General features: G+C 46.2%; 1 protein-coding gene across 3 annotated transcripts in view; it reads right to left on the bottom strand.

Moving 5' to 3' along the window:
* The window catches only part of BTBD8 (BTB domain containing 8), a 122,419-nt gene that overhangs the window by 32,870 nt on the left and 65,979 nt on the right, over positions 1 to 23,570 (bottom strand). For all 3 annotated transcript variants that reach the window (XM_044300799.1, XM_044300801.1, XM_044300800.1), the window contains exons 8-10: positions 21,344 to 21,432; positions 11,279 to 11,381; positions 556 to 738 (exon numbers count right to left, since the gene is read on the bottom strand). In XM_044300799.1, coding sequence (XP_044156734.1) covers positions 556 to 738; positions 11,279 to 11,381; positions 21,344 to 21,432 — 375 coding nt within the window. The remainder of the gene's footprint in view (positions 1 to 555; positions 739 to 11,278; positions 11,382 to 21,343; positions 21,433 to 23,570) is intronic.

Here is a 23,570-nt window from a genome sequence, read left to right as displayed (position 1 = left end):
TACATGGACACAACTGTGGGGATACCAACCAGCGATCAGGAGACACACCACCCCGACGTATGTTTCGCCCCCAAGAGGAAGCGACGTTTTTCCTGATGACACTGGAGAGACGGATCCGGCATTTCAATGCGTTTGTCATACGGATCAGGATCTTGATCCGTCTGACAAATGCCATCAGTTTGCATACGTATTGACAGATCCGGCAGGCAGTTCCGGCGACAGAACTGCCTGCCGGAATCCTCTGCCACAGGTGTATAAGTACCCTTACATTTATAACTGGCACTGAATGCACCGAAGTTATGGAGAGGCCGGCGCCCCTTCATAACTCCAGTGGATCCACCACCAGCTTAGGGGTTTATCAAGACCAACGTCTAAAACGCCGGACTTAATAAATGTGCCCCTAAAGTTGCATGGGGACCTATAGCAATCAAAGGTTCAAGGATTTATAACAACTTTCAAAAAAATGAACGATATATGAAACAAAATAAAAAAACTAACATCTTTGTGGCGCAATGGACGGCCATATCACAACAGAAAGAAAGGAGTTTCATTTACCTGTAATAAATTAGCAAAACTTTCACTTTTTATTATTTGGGAGAAGTTTGCCACAATAAATTTCACACATTCTTCCTGTAATTCTGATGCCAAATTTCGTGCCCTTTCTGCCCACTTCACCCCTGGAAGACTGTTGATTAGCCTGTCACTTTCCATCAACAGAAACGCTGCATTCCTGTAAGACTGAAGAACAAAGGATAGTGTGACACTCCGAAGGAATTCTACAAATGCAACACAAAGAAACCAGCCAGTGCCATCTGCTTTGTTCTTAGTGAACTAACGTTTGGGGGGAGAGAGGATCTCACGTACTGATAGCACAGTCTGGTATGTCAGACTCGACAGACAATGCTGTGTGCATACCCTTGTGTCACTAAAAAACAGAGCTGACAGCAAGACTGGCACTGCTTGAACTAAAAAGGTCAAATTGACAGACAACAGAAAAAGCAAACTGCGAACTGCTCCACCAAAACATATTTACTGTAAATTAAAAAGTGTTGCTTATTAAAAACTCTTTACAGCTGAAAGATGAATAAAGCATTCGTTATATTCAAATGATCATTAACCATTCAACACAATTTGCATAAATCAATAGTACAGGCAAACATACGGAACTTTGTAATATAGCTTATCAGAGAAAATGCCTCTTTCTCCACATACAGTATCAGCCACTTATTGTCCTCCCTCCGCAATTAACAGTCTGAATATTCTCCACTAAATGTATTTTGAGAGACCAAGCCAGACTGTCAAATCTCTAAAGGATCAGTTCTGTTGTCTACAGAAAGGGGAGGCGGAGGAGGAATGAGCTGCAGACAGAGAGGCTGCAGCAGCTTTATTCACATCACTACTGTTCAGTACTTCTCTATCATATCCTATATGGTGCTCTTGAGTGATTCTGAGAGTTAACAGACAGAATCTCTTGTTTTCTTTGTGTGCAATGTATGGGTGATATCATAGCCGTTACCTCAGGGACAAATGAGAATCATAGATTGAGTCTGCAGGGAAAAAATGCTAAAAATGCAGAATACAAGCCATATAATTGCCAGATATAGTGTCCTTCTTTAGGTACACACACAACAGCTTACCGAGGATTTTTTTCCATGTCATGTCACTTTCTTGATGCAGTTTCCACATGGAAAACAATGGAGGATTAGACTACGGCTACACATTCACCTTTGCCACAATCACTGTAGCAGTGCAGTCATTAAAGTGAATGGGGGGGAGGCGCAATGCAACTGACCAGCTGCCATGGCTGCAACCACAGAATCACAAAAAATCAGCAGTGTTGGATTTTTTGGCAGTAACTTGTGACTTGCACTGTGACCCCATGCAGTTCAATAGATGCGCTGCTACACACAGATTAGCCCCATTTAATGCGGATCCGCATCAGTTGTAGATGCAAATATCCAGGGCAAATACAAATTGGATTTTTATGATGTCGATTTCCACGAAGTGGTCCATAGAGTCATCAGGACGTCTCAGAACAATGACGGAATGATCACTGTGGACCCACACATTTTAGTTTGATTGACATGCTCCTATCAGGTAACGTCATTGGCTAAGATCCCATGGAAGGAGGATGTCAACCAAACTAAGATGGGCGGGTTCACAGTGCTGATGCTGTGCTCCACCATTGCTCTGGGATGCCCCGATAACTCCATGGACCAGGTTTACATAGGGAGTGCTGAGAGTTTTACCGAGTTACACTCCTTTCGAGCTAAAAAATAATTTTTTCAATTGGTCATTATTAAAGATTTTGAGCCCCTTTCTCTGTATAGCTTTGAGATTCTCTGGTAGCAGGCTCTGTATTTTCATTAAAAAAAAAATTGCCAGATGGCGGACGTGATGACGCGCCCTCCTCCTCCTGATCTGCCTGCCCGATCCGGACGCAGCTCAGACAGTGCTCCATGCCTACTGCTTTGCGCTGTTATGCACCTAGATATTGAGACTCCTGCCGCGGGGCTCATGATATGAGAGGGAGTGAGTACCCTTTGTCTGCTTCCCTCGTTCCTACTCTCCGCTACATGTTCCACCCTCTTTCCTATCCTAGTGCCTCTGCTTCTGCAGCGATCCATGTGTTGTGGATGCAGCGACTTGATCTCATCGTCTAGCAGCAGCTTTGAGTTGTCCGTCCCTTCTCTAGAGTTCTGGGAAGCCTGGTTTGTATGCCGTCCTTTATTCCAGGTTCATGTTTCTCTGCTCCAAGTTCCTGAACCTACGCTGATCGCCTGTTTGTTCTCCTGTTTTTATTGGTGTCTTCTCCCTCCCTTCTCAGCCCTGGAAGAGATCTTCTATAAGTTTAAGGCCTAGTTCACACGAACGTATGGCTTTTAAAGTTTTTTGGGGTCCGTTTTTCACTGATCCGTTGTTCCGTTTTTGAGTTCCGTTGTGTTTCCGTTTCCTTTCCGTTATTTCCGTATGCCATGTACAGTATACAGTAATTACATAGAAAAAATTGGGCTGGGCATAACATTTTCAATAGATGGTTCAGAAAAAACGGAACGATACGGAAGACATATGGATGCATTTTTTTTTTTGCGGACCCATTGACTTGAATGGAGCCACGGAACATGATTTGCGGCCAAATATAGGACCTGTTCTATCTTTCAACGGAACGGAAAAACGGAAACGGAATGCATACGGAGTACATTCAGTTTTTTTTTGCGGAACCATTGAAATTAATGGTTCCGTATACGGACCGTATACGGAACACAAAATAACGGCCCGTACACTCGCAATAAAAAAAAAAAAACGTTCGTGTGAACTAGGCCTAAGGCTCCTCTGCTCTCCTTGGACCTGCCTAATCAGCATTGAAAGAAATTGACTTCAAGCTCCTTCCGCCTCCTGGGGACTTCTACAAGTGTGGGGAGATCTACCCATATTGACTTTTTGTATAAAAAGTGAAGCGAGCACTCGCTCTATGGCAATACTCAGATTTATTGATATAAAATGCTAGTTAATTGCACTTAAAATACAATGAAACACAATGGTTAAAACACTAAATAAAAAGAATTATAATAAAACTGTAATAAGGTCGACCTTAATATAACACTGATATTCACATTTGTTGTATGGGACCTTAGTTGAGCATATAAAACTTGCTTAATACATACACATCTTCCAATGGTGTCCAAATAAATAATGAAATGAAGATAAAGTGATAAATTGTTAAAGTGGTGAGTTTTAAATAAAGTCCGTAATAATAAATGGTGATAATAGGTGCGTAAGTGAAGAGGGCACCTGTTGGAGTTGTGTGTCAATGCACGCTCCAGGTCATACCACTGAGGAAGGGATTAGTAATATCCCGAAACGCGTCTGGGCTATCAGACACTCCGTCCACACCTCCTTGCAAAGGACTTTGCATGGCCATGCAACAAAGGGAAAGATTTATTTAAGAACCTGACACCGGACAATCAGCGAAACAGCTCTAATCATCTGAGTAAGTACTGAGACTGGACGCAAGTGTCACTCGTACTATCGCGATACCGGGTGGGACTGTCAGCTCCTGCAAAGCCGTGAAGACGCAGCGGTGAGCCTAGCGGTCCTTTCCAGCGTTCGAAACCAGCAACCTCTTCATACGGAGGTAAGATTGTTCATACCCTCGAGACAGAGGTAAGACTCCAGTCGATGAGTCTAATCAGACTATCTTGGAACAGTTGAACATTTCCAACGGATTATACTGCCTGTTGCGGTCCATTTTATTGAGTGATCGGGACATTTTTTGGTTGCTACAGGAAGCAACACAAAGCGTGCATTGACACACAACTCCAACAGGTGCCCTCTTCACTTACGCACCTATTATCACCATTTATTATTACGGACTTTATTTAAAACTCACCACTTTAACAATTTATCACTTTATCTTCATTTCATTATTTATTTGGACACCATTGGAAGATGTGTATGTATTAAGCAAGTTTTATATGCTCAACTAAGGTCCCATACAACAAATGTGAATATCAGTGTTATATTAAGGTCGACCTTATTACAGTTTTATTATAATTCTTTTTATTTAGTGTTTTAACCATTGTATTTTAAGTGCAATTAACTAGCATTTTATATCAATAAATCTGAGTATTGCCATAGAGCGAGTGCTCGCTTCACTTTTTATACAATTTTTATTACATTAAGGTAGGGCGTCCTTAATTTTTAGTTTGAAGCACCGTGCCACCCACCAGCAATAAGTGAGCCACTCCATTCAGCTAAATCAATCTCATATTGACTTTTTGTTTCATCTTTCTCGATGTCTCCTGCCCCTTATTGCCCTTGGTGGAAACAAAGAATTAGGGGAAGAAAGATATTAAAAGGAAGGGGGGGAAAAAAATAAATAAAAAAAGGAAGAAAAAAAAAAAGGGGGCCCCAAGCATAATAGGTGGTCAATAGACCTATAGGCCTATCATTGTCTAAAACCAGACAGAGATCTGCATAGACTGCAAAAATTTATCAATTCTTAAAATCGCCAAATACAAACACAAGAACTGGACAAAAAGGGAAGCAGGACTTAACGTTGAAAAAAAACCTAGCTGGATTAAGATCCGAGGAAGCAATGGAGGATTATTCACAGAATGGAGATTGGGAGAGGGTGGAGGAAATTGACACTCCTACGGGAGAGCTTTCTCCACTAGGGGAAATTTTAGGCTACTTTCACACTAGCGGCACGGACCTCCAGCAGGCTGTTCCGTCGGGTGAAATGCCTGTCGCATTCGTCCTGCTGCTAGTGACAGTGTGCCCCCGGACTGCCGCTCTGTCCCAAATGACTATAATGGGGGCAGGGGCGGAGTTCCGGCGGAGGCTGCCGGAATAAAACTACGACATGTCCGACATTTATTCCGGCAGCCTCTCGCTGTGCGCTGCCATACCTCTGCCGGAACTCCACCCCCGCCCCCATTATAGTCATTTGGGACAGAGCGGCAGTCCGGGGGCACATGGTCACTAGCGGCAGGACGGATCCAACAGGCTGTTTACCCGACGGAACAGCCTGCCGGAGGTCCGTGCCGCTAGTGTGAAAGTAGCCTTAGCCACGGTCAAAAATAATGGTAAGGTGATACAAGATATTGCAATGCAGCTGGGGGCAGTGCAGTCGGACGTGTCGCTAATTAGAGACGAGGTAACTAAGATACGAGACTCCCTGGAGCATGAAGGGAAAATATTAAAATCTGAAACTGCTACACTGAGAACGGAATATAATAATCTCCAAAAAAAGGTTGTGGATCTGAAAGACAAGTCAAGGCGATCTAATGTGAGAATTCTGGGACTCCCTGAGGGTGCAGAGGATCTCTGGGGGTTAACCAACTCCTGGAATGCAGCCTCGAGTACTCCTGGCAAAGATTCTTGTTTCACGTGATAGAGACATGATTTTAAAGAGGGCCAGGGAGTGTCCCCCCAGTACATATAATGGTAGTAAACGGTCCTTCTTTCCCGACTTCTCGAAAGAGATTTAAGAAAAGAGACGCAGTTTTGTGGCTGTTAAAAAAAAAAAAAATGTCTACAGGCTAAAAGACATTAAAGGGGTTCTGCAGTTTTTTTTAAAACTGATGATCTATCCTCTGGATAGATCATCAGCATCTGATCAGCGGGGGTCCGACACCCGGGACCCCTGCCGATCAGCTGTTTGAGAAGGCAGCAGCGCCGCAGCCTTCTCGCGGTTTACCACAGGCCCAGTGACGTCACGACTAGTATTAATGGCCTGGGCGGGGCTAAGCTCTGTTTACTTGAATGGAGCTTAGCTGCTCCCAGGCCAGTGATACTAGTCGTGACGTCACTGGGCCTGCGGTAAACAGCGAGAAGGGCGCAGCACTACTGCCAGTGATGCTGCCTTCTCAAACAGCTGATCGGCGGGGGTCCCGGGTGTCGGACCCCTACCGATCAGATGCTGATCTATCCAGAGGATAGATCATCAGTTTAAAAAAACTGCAGAACAACTTTAAGTATTCCTTCTTCTACCCAGCCAAACTTTGGTTAATATTCAATGGAGCAACTTACTTCTTTGACACTCCAGCCCTTGCCATTGATTGGCTAGACCGGAACAATGTTTGAGTAGTGTTGTAATTTTTTTTGTCTTTCTATTATTTTTGGATTGTTTTTCGGCAAAGGCAGGATTAGTGGGGAGGGGGAGGGATGGTCTGAGTAGAGGTCTGCTTGTTGATAGTAGCGGATCATGGGGTTTTGGGGGGAGGATAGAGGTTCTGTGGGTGGGTAGCGATGCGTCTCTTAAGATGGATAATGGGAGGGGTTGGGTTTTAGGAGTTTTATTTTATTTTTGGATCTGCCTTGCTGATCATAGGTCTGTAAGAATTCTGACTTGGAATGTACGGGGACTTGCGGATAAGTGACAGGCAGTCTTTGATTTAGTTCAGAGACATTTACCGGCGGTTGTTTGTTTACTAGAAACCCACTGTACTGAAGAGACAACGGCGTGGATTAGTAGAGGATGGGTATAGCAGGCATTTCATTCAACCTTCACCAGTTACTCTAGAGGAGTGACGGTCTTTCAAGGGCTTTTTTTTTTATTATAGCTAGACAGCTTTGGTTATTCTCTCAATGGGAGAAAAGTGTTCTGTGCAAGATGTTGGTGAAACGTTCCCCATATGATACTATATTCACCCTGCTGGAATCTGGGCGATTAATTAATACTGAACAAGAATATAGAGTAACTGGAAAGTTATTTACTAGATCCTGGACCACTATTAGAAGATGGTTGGAGATTAAGGGTTCTCTTTCGTGCTCTCCTCTTTGGTATAATTTCTAACTACATGACTTTGATAAGTTAGCGGGGGGATACGTTTTGGCAAAAAAGTGATATTATTTATGTTTCACGGGTGGTGAAAAATGGAGAGATACTCCCTTCCTCTTGTTTATCACAAACAGGGAATCATTTAAATTGTTTTAGGTATTTTCAGATACATTAAAGGGGTTCTGCACTTTCAATTAACTGATGATCTATCCTCTGGATAGATCATCAGCTTCTGATCGGCGGGGGTCCGACACCCGGGACCCCCGCCGATCAGCTGTTTGAGAAGGCAGCGGCGCTCCAGCAGCGCCGCGGCCTTCTCACTGTTTACCGCCGGCCCGCCGGCCCACTGACGTCACGACTTGTATCAACTAGAGTGGGCGCGGCTAAGCTCCATTCAAGTGAACAGAGCTTAGCCGCGCCCACTCTAGTTGATACAAGTCGTGACGTCAGTGGGCGGGCGGCCCGGCGGTAAACAGTGAGAAGGCCGCGGCGCTGCTGGAGCGCCTCTGCCTTCTCAAAGAGCTGATCGGCGGGGGTCCCGGGTGTTGGACCCCCGCCGATCAGAAGCTGATGATCTATCCAGAGGATAGATCATCAGTTAATTGAAAGTGCAGAACCCCTTTAAGCAATAGCTAATGTAAAAGAAACCTCACTGTTGGATATAGATACTTCTTCACCTTTGAATAAGCGGATAGGGAATTTAGGTTCGAAGTGGAAGATTTCACAACTATATAAATTATTAGTAGAGGCACTATTTAATGAGGTTGTTTCTCCGGGCCAAAGGGCTTGAGGAACCGATTGCCCAACGGTTTCGGTAGAGGATTGGTGAAATATATTAGGCTGATTTAAAGGGAACCTTTTAAATTACATTAAACCTTTGACCTCACAGTGCATGTTAACGTTTGCGTCTCGTCAGTATGAATCATATTACAATGACGAAATATGGCCAATCAGAGAAAAGAAGGCGCGGCAGCAAGAGGGGAGGAGAATGACGTACTGATAAACCATTGGTGCATGGGAACATGTGACCAAATAGGAGCCATTAAGAGATGGTCCACGCCCACAACACATGCATTATCCCCTGAAGACGCTGGTTACACAGCGAAACATGTCGGGATGCAGAGTGTTTACATTTTAGGCAGTGAAACAGCGGTAGAATGCTCAAATATACGGGCATATAGTTAGAGCGATTTAGCAGGCAGCAGAAATATAATATAGGACAAGATTAACACCAGCAGAGAGGAAGGAGGTGCATGAGGAGTAGTAGCTGAGTAGGAGGAGGTGTATTAGGAGCAGCAGAGGCTGCGACAATTAAAAATAGAAATAAAGCAATTTCATTACGCAACTGACCATTAAATGATCAAGATAACTCTCCAAAGAATCTAGGAGCGACATATATCTATATTATACAGGTGCATCACCTCCATTCAACTCCCTAATACCCCACAAACCGCCACAACCCTCCCCCCTCCCCATCTTCAGCTGATCTGTCCATCAATTTAAGCCAGCTATAACGGTGGTACATATAATATACAGGTGGATTAAAAAATTGAGCATGATCGCATCACTGACAGTTTTAACGTCTATAGTTTAGTGGTTTATTGTTATAAGTGAAAATATATAATATAGATTATGATTATAAATAATAAAAAAAAGTGAAGTTTTAATTTAATAAACAGTACAGGATCCAAAAACGTAAATAGGTCCTTAGTGACCACCAGTTAAAGGGAACCTGTCACCGGGATTTTGTGTATAGAGCTGAGGACATGGGTTGCTAAATGGCCGCTAGCACATCCGCAACACCCAGTCCCCATAGCTCTGTGTGCTTTTATTGTGTAAAAAAAAAACTATTTGATACATATGCAAATTAACCTGAGATGAGTCCTGTCCCTGACTCATCTCACTTACATGACTTATCTCAGGTTAATTTGCATATGTATCAAATCGGGTTTTTTACACAATAAAAGCACACAAAGCTATGGGGACTGGGTATTGCACATGTGCTTGCGGTCATCTAGTAACCCATGTCCTCAGCTCTATACACAAAATCCAGGTGACAGGTTCCCTTTAAGACTAGTATCACACAATTTGAATCATATATTAGAACAGTTTAATATCCTACATAGAGTATATATCAAGCCAATATGGCTTAAAAAATGTGGTTTACGGGATTCTGCGAATTGTCCACGATGTGATTCACAGATGACGTTTTTTTTTGCATAGGTTTCGGCTGTGTCCAGATTTAAAAGTTTATTGGGGTTTAATTCATAAGTTTATTATTCAAAAATTGAGGATACCACTTCCGCTGAAAGCGGAATGCTGGATATTGGGAGATTTATCGAAGGTAAATTGATGCTTTTGATCAGAATTATGTTTTGGCCAGACTCTTGATTACTCGAGTCTTGATGTCACATAATACCCAAACTGTAAGGAGTGGCTACATCTTATGAATAAGGTTAAGAGATATGAGAGGGTCTTATATATCCAGAGAGATTCTCAGGATAAATGGTCCTAGGGGGTTGTGGAAGTGGTAGCTTCCCACTGATCCCCCTCCCCCCATTGTCCATCCTTATTATTATTAATGCTACTATTATTACTATAAAGACGCATCGCTAGGGAGGGAGGGTAGGGTTGGTTTGAATAGGATGTGTAGGGGAAGGGGAAAAAAATGGGGGATGATGGATGAAGTTATTCTTTATTTATGTATTTGTTATAATTTTGTTGTTTCTTAAATAAAAATTGTAATAAAAAAAAATAATTGCCCTTAAAAGGTGTACATAGCCTTTAAAGGTGCTTTCCGAGGCTTTAATCCTCAGGATAGGTCATCGGTATCTGATCTGTGGGAGTCCAACATCCGGGACCCCCATCAATCAGCTCTTTCAGAAGGCACTGCACAACTGTGAGCAGCGTGGCCTTCTCTCTGCTTACCAAGCATAGTGCTGTACATTGTATAGCGGCTGTGCTTGGTATCATGCTCAGCCACTGTGTGCTGCGCCTAGGCCATTTGACCAATGAACAGGTCATCACTGGCCTAGGAAAAGCTGAGAGAAGGCCGCGGCACTACTGCGAGCGCCATTGCCTTCTCAAACAGCTGATCGGCGTGGTTCCCAGGTGTTGGACTCCCACCGATCAGACACTGATAACCTATCAGGAGGATAGGTCATTAGTATTGAAGTCTCAGAAAACACCTTTAAAGGCTATGTACACACTCGGGGGCAATTAAAATAAATAAATAAATAAATACAGAGCCTGCTACTAGAGAATCTAAAAGCTGTACAGAGAAAGGGACTCAAAAGTTTTTAATAAAGACCAATTGAAAAAAATACCATACCATGCCATCTATATGGTTTCTAATTAGATGTTTGTAGAAGCAACCTAGACCAGAAATACCACAGTAACACCAGGGTGACAGTGTCGTTGCAGCACATTTTAAAACATGTCAGTCATTCGCAGGCACTGGTCCTCACATTACTGGTACAGAGAATTAATTTCGGTCCTGGAGGCACTGACCTATTTAAAAACCCTTGTTCACAAAAAGACAGGAACAGAATCACTGAGTTAGCAGCTAATTTTAACTTTGGTCTGAATAAATAGATTATAGATAATTCAGTTTATCCAGGGAGCACCACATCTGCTGGATAAGCTTAATTGACTGTGTATATGATGTTGCACAAATTTATTTTTTATTTTTTTCCTCCACGTATATTGAGGCAATGCCTTTTGCTTGCAGAATCTGGTATAAAAATACAGACACAACTAAAGGATTTGGCAGTGTTTATAGGATAGCAGGCAAATCTTGTTAGGTTTTAGCAGCATCTACATGCATCACTGACCATGTCCAATTTAATATATTAGAAAAACTAATCTTCTAGGATAGCCAAAAGCGACTGAGCACGGAAACTAAATGTCACGCCCCCAACCACCAGCTAAACAAAGCTGCTGGATGCCCCGCTATAGAGAAGAGATAAAGGCAGTTAGCTGATTTATACTCACGAGTGACTGCACCAACACATTAAGGCAGCTTTTCTGCAAGTCCACCGGCAAATTAGCAAAGTTTCGCTCAGACCAACATTTCACAAAATACTTCTCAACCCACCTAATTTACAAGGGTGAAAAAACAAAAGGGACAAAAAGAAATGCTGTGAAAACAAACCTGCACCAAAACAGTTACAGTGAAGCGATACTGACCCCCAAAATGTGCAGAAGGGTCACCTTGCTAAGCCTCTGCAGGCAGCAATATTTTGCAATTGAGTTTCTAAAACAGGACTTTTAGGATTTGGCCTAAAGCATGATTACCCTCTAATCTCATATGACAATGTGCCAAAACATCAACAAACATGCAATATTAGAAACTTCGGATAAGCCGCCAGCTATAGGTTTAATGACTATAGGATCCATCTCAAAAGAGAGAAAGATCTTTACGTAAACCTTAAAAGGGAACGTGGCATCGGAAAATAACTTTTGTTTTTATGTTAAACATGTTTTGAAATAATTTTGGTGATGTTATTTTTAATTGTCTTTGTCACTACCCTATATCCTGCAGTTTTCGCATTGGCTACTAATAAGCTACACTTTATGGTCTGTACAGATCACTTTTCAGCAGTCATGTCGTTATCATCACAGGAAAGATTACAATGTCAATTATAAGTAGATTTTTGTATAACTTACCAGTAAAATCTCTTTCTCGCTCTTCATTGGGGACACAGAAACCGTGGGTATAGCCATGTCCTCTAGGAGGCGTTGACACTAGATAAAGCTGTTAGCTCCTCCCCTGGCAGCTATACCCCCTCCAGCCTGGAGAGAGAGCTTCAGTTTGTGTACACGCAGTAGGAGAAGCAAGTAAACCAACTAAAAAACATGGAACACCAACCATGCCAAGAGACCCAACAGGGTTCTAACCAGCAACTGCCATACAGTGGCCGAACGACAATACTGGGTGGGTGCTGTGTCCCCCAATGAAGAGCGAGAAAGAGATTTTACTGGTAAGTTATACAAAAATCTCCTTTTCTCGCCCATATTCATTGGGGGACATAGAAACCGTGGGACGTTCAAGAGCAGTCCACAGGGGAGGGAAAAACTACAGACCCATGGAAGCAAGCATCCCTGCTGGCAGCTGAGAAACTGCCGCCTGCAAGACCTTGCGGGCTAAGCAGCGGCCGCCGATGCATAAGAATGCACCTGGAAAAAACTTGTGAATGTGTGTAAGGAGGACCGGTAGCCGCATTACACAACTGAGCAGCCGAGGCGCGATGCCTCAGAGCCCAGGAAGCGTCCACCGCTCAATGGAGCGAGCCGTGACAACTAAGGGCGGAACCCCGCACCGGTGCGGAAAGGTACAGCATTAGCAGACCGAATCCATCGTGCAACTGCCACCTCGGAGGCAAGGAGAGTGACAGGGAAGGAAGGACAATTTTTACATTGATGTGGAAGACAGCGACCACCTTCGGGAGAAAAAAGGAATGGGCCGGAGAAACGCCTTATCCTTGTGAAGACCCAGGAAGGGTTCTCTGCAAGAGAGCGCCGCCAACTCGAACACCCGTCTGATGGATGTGAGAGCCACAATAAAAAACTACCTTCTAGGACAGGAGCTGGAGAGATATCTCCCCAAGGGCTCAGAGAGAGAAGACTGGAACGCTGAGAGAACTACATTCAGATCCCAAGGCGGTAAAGGACGGTACGGAGGAATCATACGTGCCACTCCCTGTAGAAAGGTTACCATGGGCACCAGGGGAAGCCACGCCGACAACCAAGACCCTAACTGCCGATGTAAGACTGGAACCTAAAATAAGGTCGTCCCTAAGTGGCAGTGACAAGGGACATCTCCAGAAGGAGAACGAGATCGACGTACCCGCGCGATGGGGTCAATCCGGAGCGACTAGAATTTGTCGGAATTCCCTCCATCTAATCCTCTGCAGAACCCTGGGTAGGAGAGAAGAAACACGTAAGGAGGGAGAACTCCCGCCAAGGAGATGTCAGGGCATCCATGTCGTATGTCTTCAGAACTCCTGCTTGGGAGAGAAGGTGGAGAGCTTTCGTGTGGATACCGTTAGTACACCCAGACCAATGGAAGGAGTCCCCATAGAAGGAGGGATGTGGAGGGCGCCACAGCCCACCAGTCGGAACCGGAGCGTGCCTGGAATGGAAGGCCACCAAAAGAATACCCCGTGCAGATGCGGGAAGGTAGTAATATAGGAACTACCAAGGCATGCGTGGTGTCTATCAATCATAATCCAGAGGAGGAAAGGGACAGGGGAAGAATAGGCTAGGTCCAAGCCCATTTCCCGTCTGAGACTGGCGCTATACAGAAGCAGCCAAGGATTTCAGATGCAGAAGAGTCCATCAATTGACAAAAAACTGAACAGACAGAACCAAAGTATGTAGTGGTATGCAATACCGCTCCCACAGTAATAGCCAGTGCTCGCCCCGTCAGCGCAAAAAACAGAGGGAGGCGTGAGACTATCCGTAGAAGCCACGTACCATAATGCCCCAGTTGAAGTACAGCGAGAAGGAGGAGTGGTGGATAGAGAATACAGTCAGTGAGCACTCGACTCGCTGGAACGTACACAACATATATAAGCAATGGTGTACACACTACTACTGATGCAGACAATATTATGACCAACTGGAACAATGAAGACCCATGGAGATGGGAGTCTCTAGGACACAAGTGATGCTAGTAAACCCCCTGAGAAGACAGAGGACTTATAATCATGGCCAAAACCAGCACCAAAGAACACAATAAGAATAGCCACCTGTATCCACTGGCGGCCTCATATAGCACCAGAGTAAGAGTACAGGGCACCGACGAGTACCGACTGTTGAATTGCCATATCTGAAGATATTCAGTTATTCCCCCGCTAATGGATCACTTGCAAAAGAGGGTACGGCAGGCAGGAAGCACCGTGATGTGCAACACTCCGCCTATGGGAGGATAGCGCGACATTTGGACCGTATCCAATGGTGGTGCAATTACCCTACCTATGTAAGGTGGAATGCGTACGGGGTACTGAAGCCAGTGGTAAGGAAAATAGCCCACCTAAGAAGGGGGGTTAATGGCCACGGCGAGAACTAGTGCATATGGCAAGTCCTGTACCCTGTGAGAGTGCAATGTGCAATTAGCACCTAACTAAGGGGGTAAAGCACACAGCACACATTGTAACCAGTGATCATGTCAACCCGCCACTCGTGGAAGGAGCTAATGAAATACGGCAGGTACTGAACCCAGTGGAGAAGCAATTCCACCACCTACAGAAGGGGGGATGTATATGTCCGGCACTGAAATCAGTGTTACCTCCCTTAGTCCACCTATGACAGGGAACAATGTATAGGGTCAGTACTGTATCCCAAAGTAGTGCAATTACTCCGCCTTAGGCCTCCTGCACACGACAGTTTTTTTTCACGGTCCGCAAAAACGGGGTCCGTGGGTCCGTGATCCGTGACCGTTTTTTCGTCCGTGGGTCTTCCTTGATTTTTGGAGGATCCACGGACATGAAAAAAAAGTTGTTTTGGTGTCCGCCTGGCCGTGCGGAGCCAAACGGATCCGTCCTGAATTACAATGCAAGTCAATGGGGACGGATCCGTTTGATGTTGACACAATATGGTGCCATTTCAAACGGATCCGTCCCCATTGACTTTCAATGTAAAGTCTGGAGTTCTTTTATACCATCGGATTGGAGTTTTCTCCAATCCGATGGTATATTTTAACTTGAAGCGTCCCCATCACCATGGGAACGCCTCTATGTTAGAATATACTGTCGGATATGAGCTACTTCGTGAACCTCAGATCCGACAGTATATTCTAACACAGAGGCGTTCCCATGGTGATGGGGACGCTTCTAGTTAGAATACACTGCAAACTTTGTACAAGACTGCCCCCTGCTGCCTGGCAGCACCCGATCTCTTACAGGGGGATATGATAGCACAATTAACCCCTTCAAGTGCGGCACCTAATGGGGTTAATTGTACTATCATATTCCCCTGTAAGAGATCAGGGCTGCCAGGCAGCAGGGGGCAGCCCCCCCCCTCCCCAGTTTGAATATCGTTGGTGGCACAGTGTGCGCCCACCATCGCCGCCCCCCTCCCTCCCTCTATTGTAATAAATCGTTGGTGGCACAGTGTGCCCCCACCATCGCCCCCCCCTCCCTCCCTCTATTGTATTAAATCGTTGGTGGCACAGTGTGCCAACCACCATCGGCCCCCCTCCCTCCCTCTATTGTATTAAATCATTGGTGGCACAGTGTGCCAACCACCATCGCCCCCCCCTCCCTCCCTCTATTGTATTAAATCATTGGTGGCACAGTGTGCCAACCACCATCGCCCCCCCCTCCCTCTATAGCAGTAACATTGGTGGCAGTGTGCGGTCTCCCATTTCCCCCCCCCCCCCCCCCCATCATTGGTGGCAGCGGAGTTCCGATCGGAGTCCCAGTTTAATCGCTGGGGCTCCGATCGGTAACCATGGCAACCAGGACGCTACTGCAGCCCTGGTTGCCATGGTTACTTAGCAATAGTACAACAGTAGAAGATTCATACTTACCTGCTTGCTGCTGCGATGTCTGTGTCCGGCCGGGAGCTCCTCCTACTGGTAAGTGAAAGGTCTGTGCGGCGCATTGCTAAAGAACTGTCACTTACCAGTAGGAGGAGCTCCCGGCCGTTCACAGACATCGCAGCAGCAAGCAGGTAAGTATGAATCTTCTACTGTTGTACTATTGCTAAGTAACCATGGCAACCAGGGCTGCAGTAGCTTCCTGGTTGCCATGGTTACCGATCGGAGCCCCAGCGATTAAACTGGGACTCCGATCGGAACTCCGCTGCCACCAATGATGGGGGGGGGGGGGGGGAAATGGGAGACCGCACACTGCCACCAATGTTACTGCTATAGAGGGAGGGGGGGGGCGATGGTGGTTGGCACACTGTGCCACCAACGATTTAATACAATAGAGGGAGGGAGGGGGGCCGATGGTGGTTGGCACACTGTGCCACCAACGATTTATTACAATAGAGGGAGGGAGGGGGGGCGATGGTGGGCGCACACTGTGCCACCAACGATATTCAAACTGGGGAGGGGGGGGGGGGTCTGCCCCCTGCTGCCTGGCAGCCCTGATCTCTTACAGGGGAATATGATAGTACAATTAACCCCTTTAGGTGCCGCACCTGAAGAGGTTAATTGTGCTATCATATCCCCCTGTAAGAGATCGGGTGCTGCCAGGCAGCAGGGGGCAGTCTTGTACAAAGTTTGCAGTGTATTCTAACTAGAAGCGTCCCCATCACCATGGGAACGCTTCTGTGTTAGAATATACTGTCGGAAATGAGTTTTCACGAAAAACGGAAAACGGCACAACGGCCACACACAACGGTCGTGTGCAGGAGGCCTAAGAAGGGGGTAATGCCTACGACAAGTGCTGCTGGCCACCGTAGACGCAATCAGGAGATTGTTTTGGATTCAAGCCAGGGTCTGAATCAGTGATTCCCCCCCTCCCCCCCCCCTCGGGCAACCAGCTCATGTGAGAGAGGGTGCTCCAGAGCGTGACCCGGAGAGGAAGGGAGGGGGTGTGGAGATATTCGAGAAGATGACCTGCTGTGGTCCGCCAGCGCGCAGGTCTGCCCCTCAAAACCTCGCCCCTGGCAGATGCGGAATGCGTAGGTGGAGGCTTAGCAACCAAACTTCCCAGAGAGTGGAATGGGAACAGAGGTCCTGTATAAAATTGCGCCGGCTGAGAATCATCAACCAAACGACCCAGGAGGGTGGATTGGGAACAGGGGTCCTGTATAAAATTGCGCCAGCGGAGAATCATCAACCGAAGGACCCGGGAGGGTGGATTGGGAAGTTCCAGATGTCTCCCACTGGAATTCCACAGGTGGGGAATTATCAACCAAACGACCCAGGAGGGTGGACTGGGAATGTCAGAGGTCCCTTATTAAATACGCTGGTGGAGAATTATCAACCAAACGGCCCCAGAGGGCGGATTGGGAATTCCAGAGGTTCCCCACTGTATGGCGCCGGTGGAGAATTATCAACCAAACGGCTCCGGAGGACGGATTGGGAACCTGCGGAGATCCTTCACTGAATTGCGCAGGTGGAGAATTATCAACCAAACGACCCGGAGGGTGGGTTTGGAATACTTCAGCTGTCCTCCACGTGATTTATGAAGGTGGAGAATTATCAACCAAACGACCCCGGAGGACAGATTGGGATCCTGCAGTGGTCCGTCACTGGATTACGCAGGTGGAGAATCATCAACCAAAACGGCCTCTCCGTAACGCTGATGTGTAGACTGTACCCCGCAGCGCCATCTCGCCCTATTCCGCCTTTAACCAAATTAAACACCTATTAATCGTCTACCGGCCTAGGGGGGAGTGAGAGGGACTGTTATAGGGGTCTTGATAATAATGGCCCCTGGCAAAAAGTTTCTCCTGGGATTCGAACTCGCAACCTTTCACATCAGAGGCAAAGCATTTACCCACACAGCTATGAGAGCTGTATTGCCTGCTGTGTCCCCCTAGTTAACCCTGAGGGCAGGAGAAAAACTATGCCAGAGAAACCCCAGGGGAGAACCATGCCAAGAGGAAGGAAGTGAGGGGGAAGGGGTTAATGCTCACCTAGTCCCGTGTACTCACCTCATCTTCTGTCTAACCGCCATCTTCACCCCTCCTCTGGTCCAGCAGGGTCACCCCTTCAGCTACTGGCACCGTAGTGGCAGGACGCTGGAAAGGGGGGCTTGGATGGGTGACCCCTTGGCTGGTGGGATGCAGGGGAGCGAGGCTGCCCTGGTCCACCTTGTCTTCTGTGGGGAAGGCAGCAGTGCGGGTGACAGACACTGGTGCAACTCGACCCCGGGAGAACAGGGAGGCGAGGCGTCCACTGTTTTCCCATCTGAAAAAGAAGGAAAAAAAAGGAACTAAAATAAAAAATCTTCAGGAGATCTTCAGGAGGTCTTGCCTCCTATTGACACTCGTAAAAACGGAAGCTCTCTCTCCAGGCTGGAGGGGGTATAGCTGCCAGGGGAGGAGCTAACAGCTTTAGCTAGTGTCAACGCCTCCTAGAGGACATAGCTATACCCACGGTTTCTGTGTCCCCCAATGAATATGGGCGAGAAGGTAATATACTTACCCTACTCCATGCGCTGCTCCTGGTCCTTGCACCACTGCTGCTGCTTCTCCATATACACGGATGAAAACATCGGTTGTCGAAGGGGGGGGAGCAGCCAATGTCAGGCGGGGATGAGCCTCCCTAGCGTCACCCACGATGCTAGGGAGGCTTGTCCCTGACCACGCCACCCCCCCCCCCGACACCAGATGTTTTCATCCATGTACAGGGAGAAGCAGCGGCGGTGCCGAGACCAGGAGCAGCACATGGAGCGGTGAGGGCCCGGCGCATGGGGGGGGGGGCTTGTTTGAGAACTTGGATAACCCCTTTAACAGTAGCTAATGGTCAAAGCTTATTTACTCCTTCCCTGCACAATGACCTCTGCACGGGTCACAGAGCATGTCTAGTAAACTCTCCCATGGAAGTCAATGCATCCTCTCCCATCTATTGTGTCTTTAGGCCCTTTCACACAAACGAGTTTTCCAAGCGGGTGCAATGCGTGAAGTGAACGCATAGCATCCGCACTGAATCCTGACCCACTCATTTCAAAGGGTCTGTGCACGAGCGCTGTTTTTCACGCATCATTTCTGCATTGCGTGACAATTGCAACATGTTCAATATTCAGCGTTTTTCATGCAGCCCTGGCCCCATATATGTGAATGCCCCATTCACCCCATCTGGATGTAACCTGGTTGCAATGCGTTTTTCACTGATGGTTTCTAGGAGATGTTGTAAGTGTACTTTCACACTTGTGGTAGAGGATTCCGGCAGGCAGTTCCGTCCGGCAATCCGGACGCAAACGGATGCATTTGTGAGACGAATCCGCATGCATTGCAATACCGGATCAGTCTTTCTGGTTGTCATCCTGAAAAATGGATCCGGTATTTATTTTTTCCTGAAAAGAATGGATCCGTTTTGCCGGAACACTTGGGGCTGGATCTGGCATTAATGCATTTTAATGGAAATTAATGCTGGATCCGGCATTCCGGCAAGTGTTTCTCTGCCCAAAAAACGTAAGAGGGACTAATTGATGCATCCTGAACGGATTGCTCTCCATTCAGAATGCATTAGGATAAAACTGATCAATTTTTTCCCGGTATTGAGCCCCTAGGACGGAACTGAATACCGGAAAACAAAAATGCTAGTGTAAAAGTACCCTAATTCTTGAGGTTTTTTTTCCCACGCGCATGAAAAACGCATCAAAACTGATTGCACTCGCACGGAAAAAACCTGAAACACTGAATGCAGTTGCAAACAATCTGACTGAACTTGTCACTGAACGCATCCTGACACAATCCGTATCGTTCGTGTGAAATAGGCCTATGCTCAGACAAGATGTCCTCCCCCCATAATCATGTTCTGGAAAATATAGTAAATAAAAAAATCTACAATTAGAAAATAAAAGCATTATAAAAAAATGAATGTGTGTCACTATTAGATTTTAACTGGCAGAAATAAAAAAAATGATAGTAGGAGGAGAAGAGGACGACTCTTTCAGTGATGCTACCGCAGCGAATAATCCCATATAGAACAGGTGGTTTGACACTATTTGCCACGCGTTTCGAGACTGCACATGTCCCTTCTTCAGGCACATGACAACAGGTGCTGAAACGCGTAGCAAACAACTATCAAAGTGTGAAACTGCCTGTTCCATATCGGATTTTTAGTGCCACTGAAAGAGTCCTCCTCTTCTTACTGTTCCTACTGTTTGGAAGTCTGGTCCGGCTGTGAAACTGGTGAAGATCGTACGCAGCACCTAATGAATTGTTAACCCCTCTGCCCAGAGCACAATGCATAAGGGTCCATTCACACATCCGTAGTGTGTTTTGCGGATCCACTGATCCGCAAAACACGGACACCGGCAATGTGTGTTTTGCATTTTGCGGACAGCACATCGCCGGCACTAATAGAATATGCCTATTCTTGTCCGCACTTGCGGACACGAATAGGACATGTTCTATTTTTTTCAGGAACGGAATTGCGGACCCGGAAGTGCGGGTCCACAATTCCATATCTTGGCAGCACATCGTGCGGCCCCATAGAAATGAATGGGTCCGCAATTCCGTTCCGCAAAATTGCGGACGTGTGAATGGGGCCTTAAGGTGAGCAGCAATGCCTTGAGCAGCCGTTTGTTGTCTATAATATATTCTCCATCTCATAGGTGACACATTCCCTTTATAGAGCAACTAAACTAATGCCCCAATAACAGTTTTTTTTAAATATACTTTATTAATGTATTTTGTATGCTTAATAGACTCCCCCAACCCCCTAAAGTGCACCGCTTAAAATTGACTTTTCTGTACACCGCTGACTTCTCGGCGGTGTACGGAGTACAGTCTGTACAGTTTATGAATGGGGCCGCATCGCAGGGAGTACGGGCAGGAGCACATATTGCTGTTCCTGCCCGTGTCCCCCAGAGGTTCACTAAATGCTGGCATAGCACATGGATACCCTTGTAACCACCATGCTATGCCAGGATTAGCTGAGCAGAGCGGGCTCCTGCTCCTGCCTTCTCCGTTAAGCTAAAAGCTGACATGCAGGACTCTTAGCTTAGCAAAGCAGGAGCCCGCTCCGCTCAGCTAATCCTGGCATAGTACATGGTTACAGGATACCCATGTGCTATGCCAGGATTTAGTAAACCTCTGGGGGGGCACGGGCAGGAACAGCAATGCGTGCACCTGCCCATACTCCCTGCGATGCTGCCCCATTCCTAAAATGTCAACTCCGTACACCTCTGAGAACTCAGTGGTGTACACAAAAGTCCACTTTAAGTGCACAGGGAAAGGTGCACTTTAAGGGTTTAGGAGGGAGGGAGGGGGGGGGGTCTAATAAAAATACAATAAAGTATATTACAAAAACTGTTATTAGGGCATTAGGGACAGGTTAACAGAATGTATTCAAGAGTTTAGTTACTCTTTAAATGTAACTGGAGAACTGAAAATTGTTAATGAATTGCTGCTATATTCCATACTCACTGCATACATGACGTGTACAATGGCTCCTCTCCCACCAAATGAGCAATATGCAGGCATTCCAACACAGACTGCTGCATCCCGGCCACTGGCTAAAACACAAGCAATGGAAATAAGTAACTCTCAAAAGACAAAAAAAGCATTTAAAGTCATTAAAAAACAAAACTGAATTCAATAGAGGTCAATCACGTACACATTGTCACCAACAATTCCCACGATCTATTAGTAAAAAGTGTTTATGAGATGGTTTACTTCCTACAAGTCCGGCTCAAGAAACAAGCTTATTGTTGCAAGAGAACAAAGGACGTCTATAGCCTTCAAAGACGGACTCTTCCCACCATACGGGAGCTGTGGAAGACGAGGACTGTACTTTCAACCAGAAGTGAAAGGATTCCGTAGGTTTTTACATACAGAGCTCAAATCTCTGAGAGGTGATTGCAAAATGCATAAAGTGACATTGCGATGTGGTCATGTACACGGCAGCGTGCGACACAGCGGTAAATAATCGCCCTCCTGCAGCTTTAATTTCACCAGATCAGCATTATTTCGACACTTGATAACTTTCAACAATAAAAAACACATTGGCCCAGATTTCCTAATGCAGTGATGGCGAACCTATGGCACGGGTGCCAGAGGCGGCACTCAGAGCCCTCTCTGTGGGCACCCACACCCTGGAAAAAGTACCAATATGCCTTAGACTTTTCCTGCCATTCAGCAGCGCAGGGCGCACTATGAACAGCACGGGCCGCGCATTGAATGTAGGCAGGCTATTGTAGATAAATGATAAAGTACATGGAAGATATTCTAAATTGGACTGTAGTATTCAAGGTAAATTGCTGTGTTGGCACTTTGCGATAAATAAGTGGGTTTATGTTGCAGTTTGGGCATCTCTGTCTGTAAAAGGTTCGCCATCACTGTCCTAATGTGTCTGCGCCTGGAACCTGTCTAAAAAGTGGCGCATTTTGGCACAACTAAGATTTCTCCATTTTTCAACTCACTCAAAAAGTGAGTGGCGCTTAGTGCGAAGCGTGTGGCTTCACTGGAAAGTGGGCATGACCCAAGAAGCACCATTTTACGCCACAATTCTGGTACAAATTTCTGTCCCAAAGAAGGCCAACTAAGGCTACTTTCACACTAGCGTTCGTCGGTCCGCTCGTGAGCTCCGTTTGAAGGGGCTCACGAGCGGACCCGAACGCAGCCGTCCAGCCCTGATGCAGTCTGAATGGAGCGGATCCGCTCAGACTGCATCAGTCTGGCGGCGTTCAGCCTCCGCTCGCCTCCGCACGGACAGGCGGACAGCTGAACGCTGCTTGCAGCGTTCGGGTGTCCGCCTGGCCGTGCGGAGGCGTGCGGATCCGTCCAGACTTACAATGTAAGTCAATGGGGACGGATCCGTTTGAAGATGCCACAATATGGCTCAATCTTCAGGCGGATCCGTCCCCCATTGACTTTACATTGAAAGTCTGGACGGATCCGTACGAGGCTATTTTCACACTTAGCTGTTATATGCTAAAATAATGCAGACGGATCCGTTCTGAACGGAGCCACCGTCTGCATTATTATGATCGGATCCGTTCAGAACGGATCCGATCGAACGCTAGTGTGAAAGTAGCCTAACAGTTGGTATAGAGTTACACAAAAGGGTCTATCATCCAGCCTGAGCCTCTGTGATAAATCTGACACAGGGCTAGACACCATTTATAGACTTAGAAAACCAGCCCCACTGAGTCCACAGCTATACTGGTCAAATACCTACTAAAAAGTCCTGTAGAACATACCTAGTTCTGAAGAATTCCCCTGTTCATTTATTTATGCCTGTTTGGAACCTCAACTGGGCCACCGTATGATTGGCCTGGTGAAAATAGGATGGCAATGGGAAAAGTTTTTATAAATCAAATATTGGATTTTTGCCGACTAATCCGGTCCCTGATGTGTTGTGTCATTTCTCCTACAGAGACCACTTGAGATGCCAAGTGTTAGAATAGATACTAACACATAGAAGCGGATGAGATTGTGTCAAGTTACTAAAACAGAGAGGCCTACTGGTTTCCTCTCCTTGGCCCCTAGGGGCCTCAACAGGTAGTACCATATTCAGAACTTCCAGTAATTTATTTAAAAAAAATCTTAGCAGATGTGCTAAAACAAAGTCTTGTGAAGGACTCTCATCTTCACCGGGTTGCCATAATAAAGCCTTTTGGGACAACATTCTGTCCATGGATATGATGTGATC

The sequence above is a fragment of the Bufo gargarizans genome, chromosome 7 (genome assembly GCF_014858855.1).
Source record: "Bufo gargarizans isolate SCDJY-AF-19 chromosome 7, ASM1485885v1, whole genome shotgun sequence".
Classification (NCBI taxonomy): Eukaryota; Metazoa; Chordata; class Amphibia; order Anura; family Bufonidae; genus Bufo; species Bufo gargarizans.
Note: the sequence above shows the minus strand (reverse complement) of the source record. Positions and strands in the feature narration are given on the sequence as shown.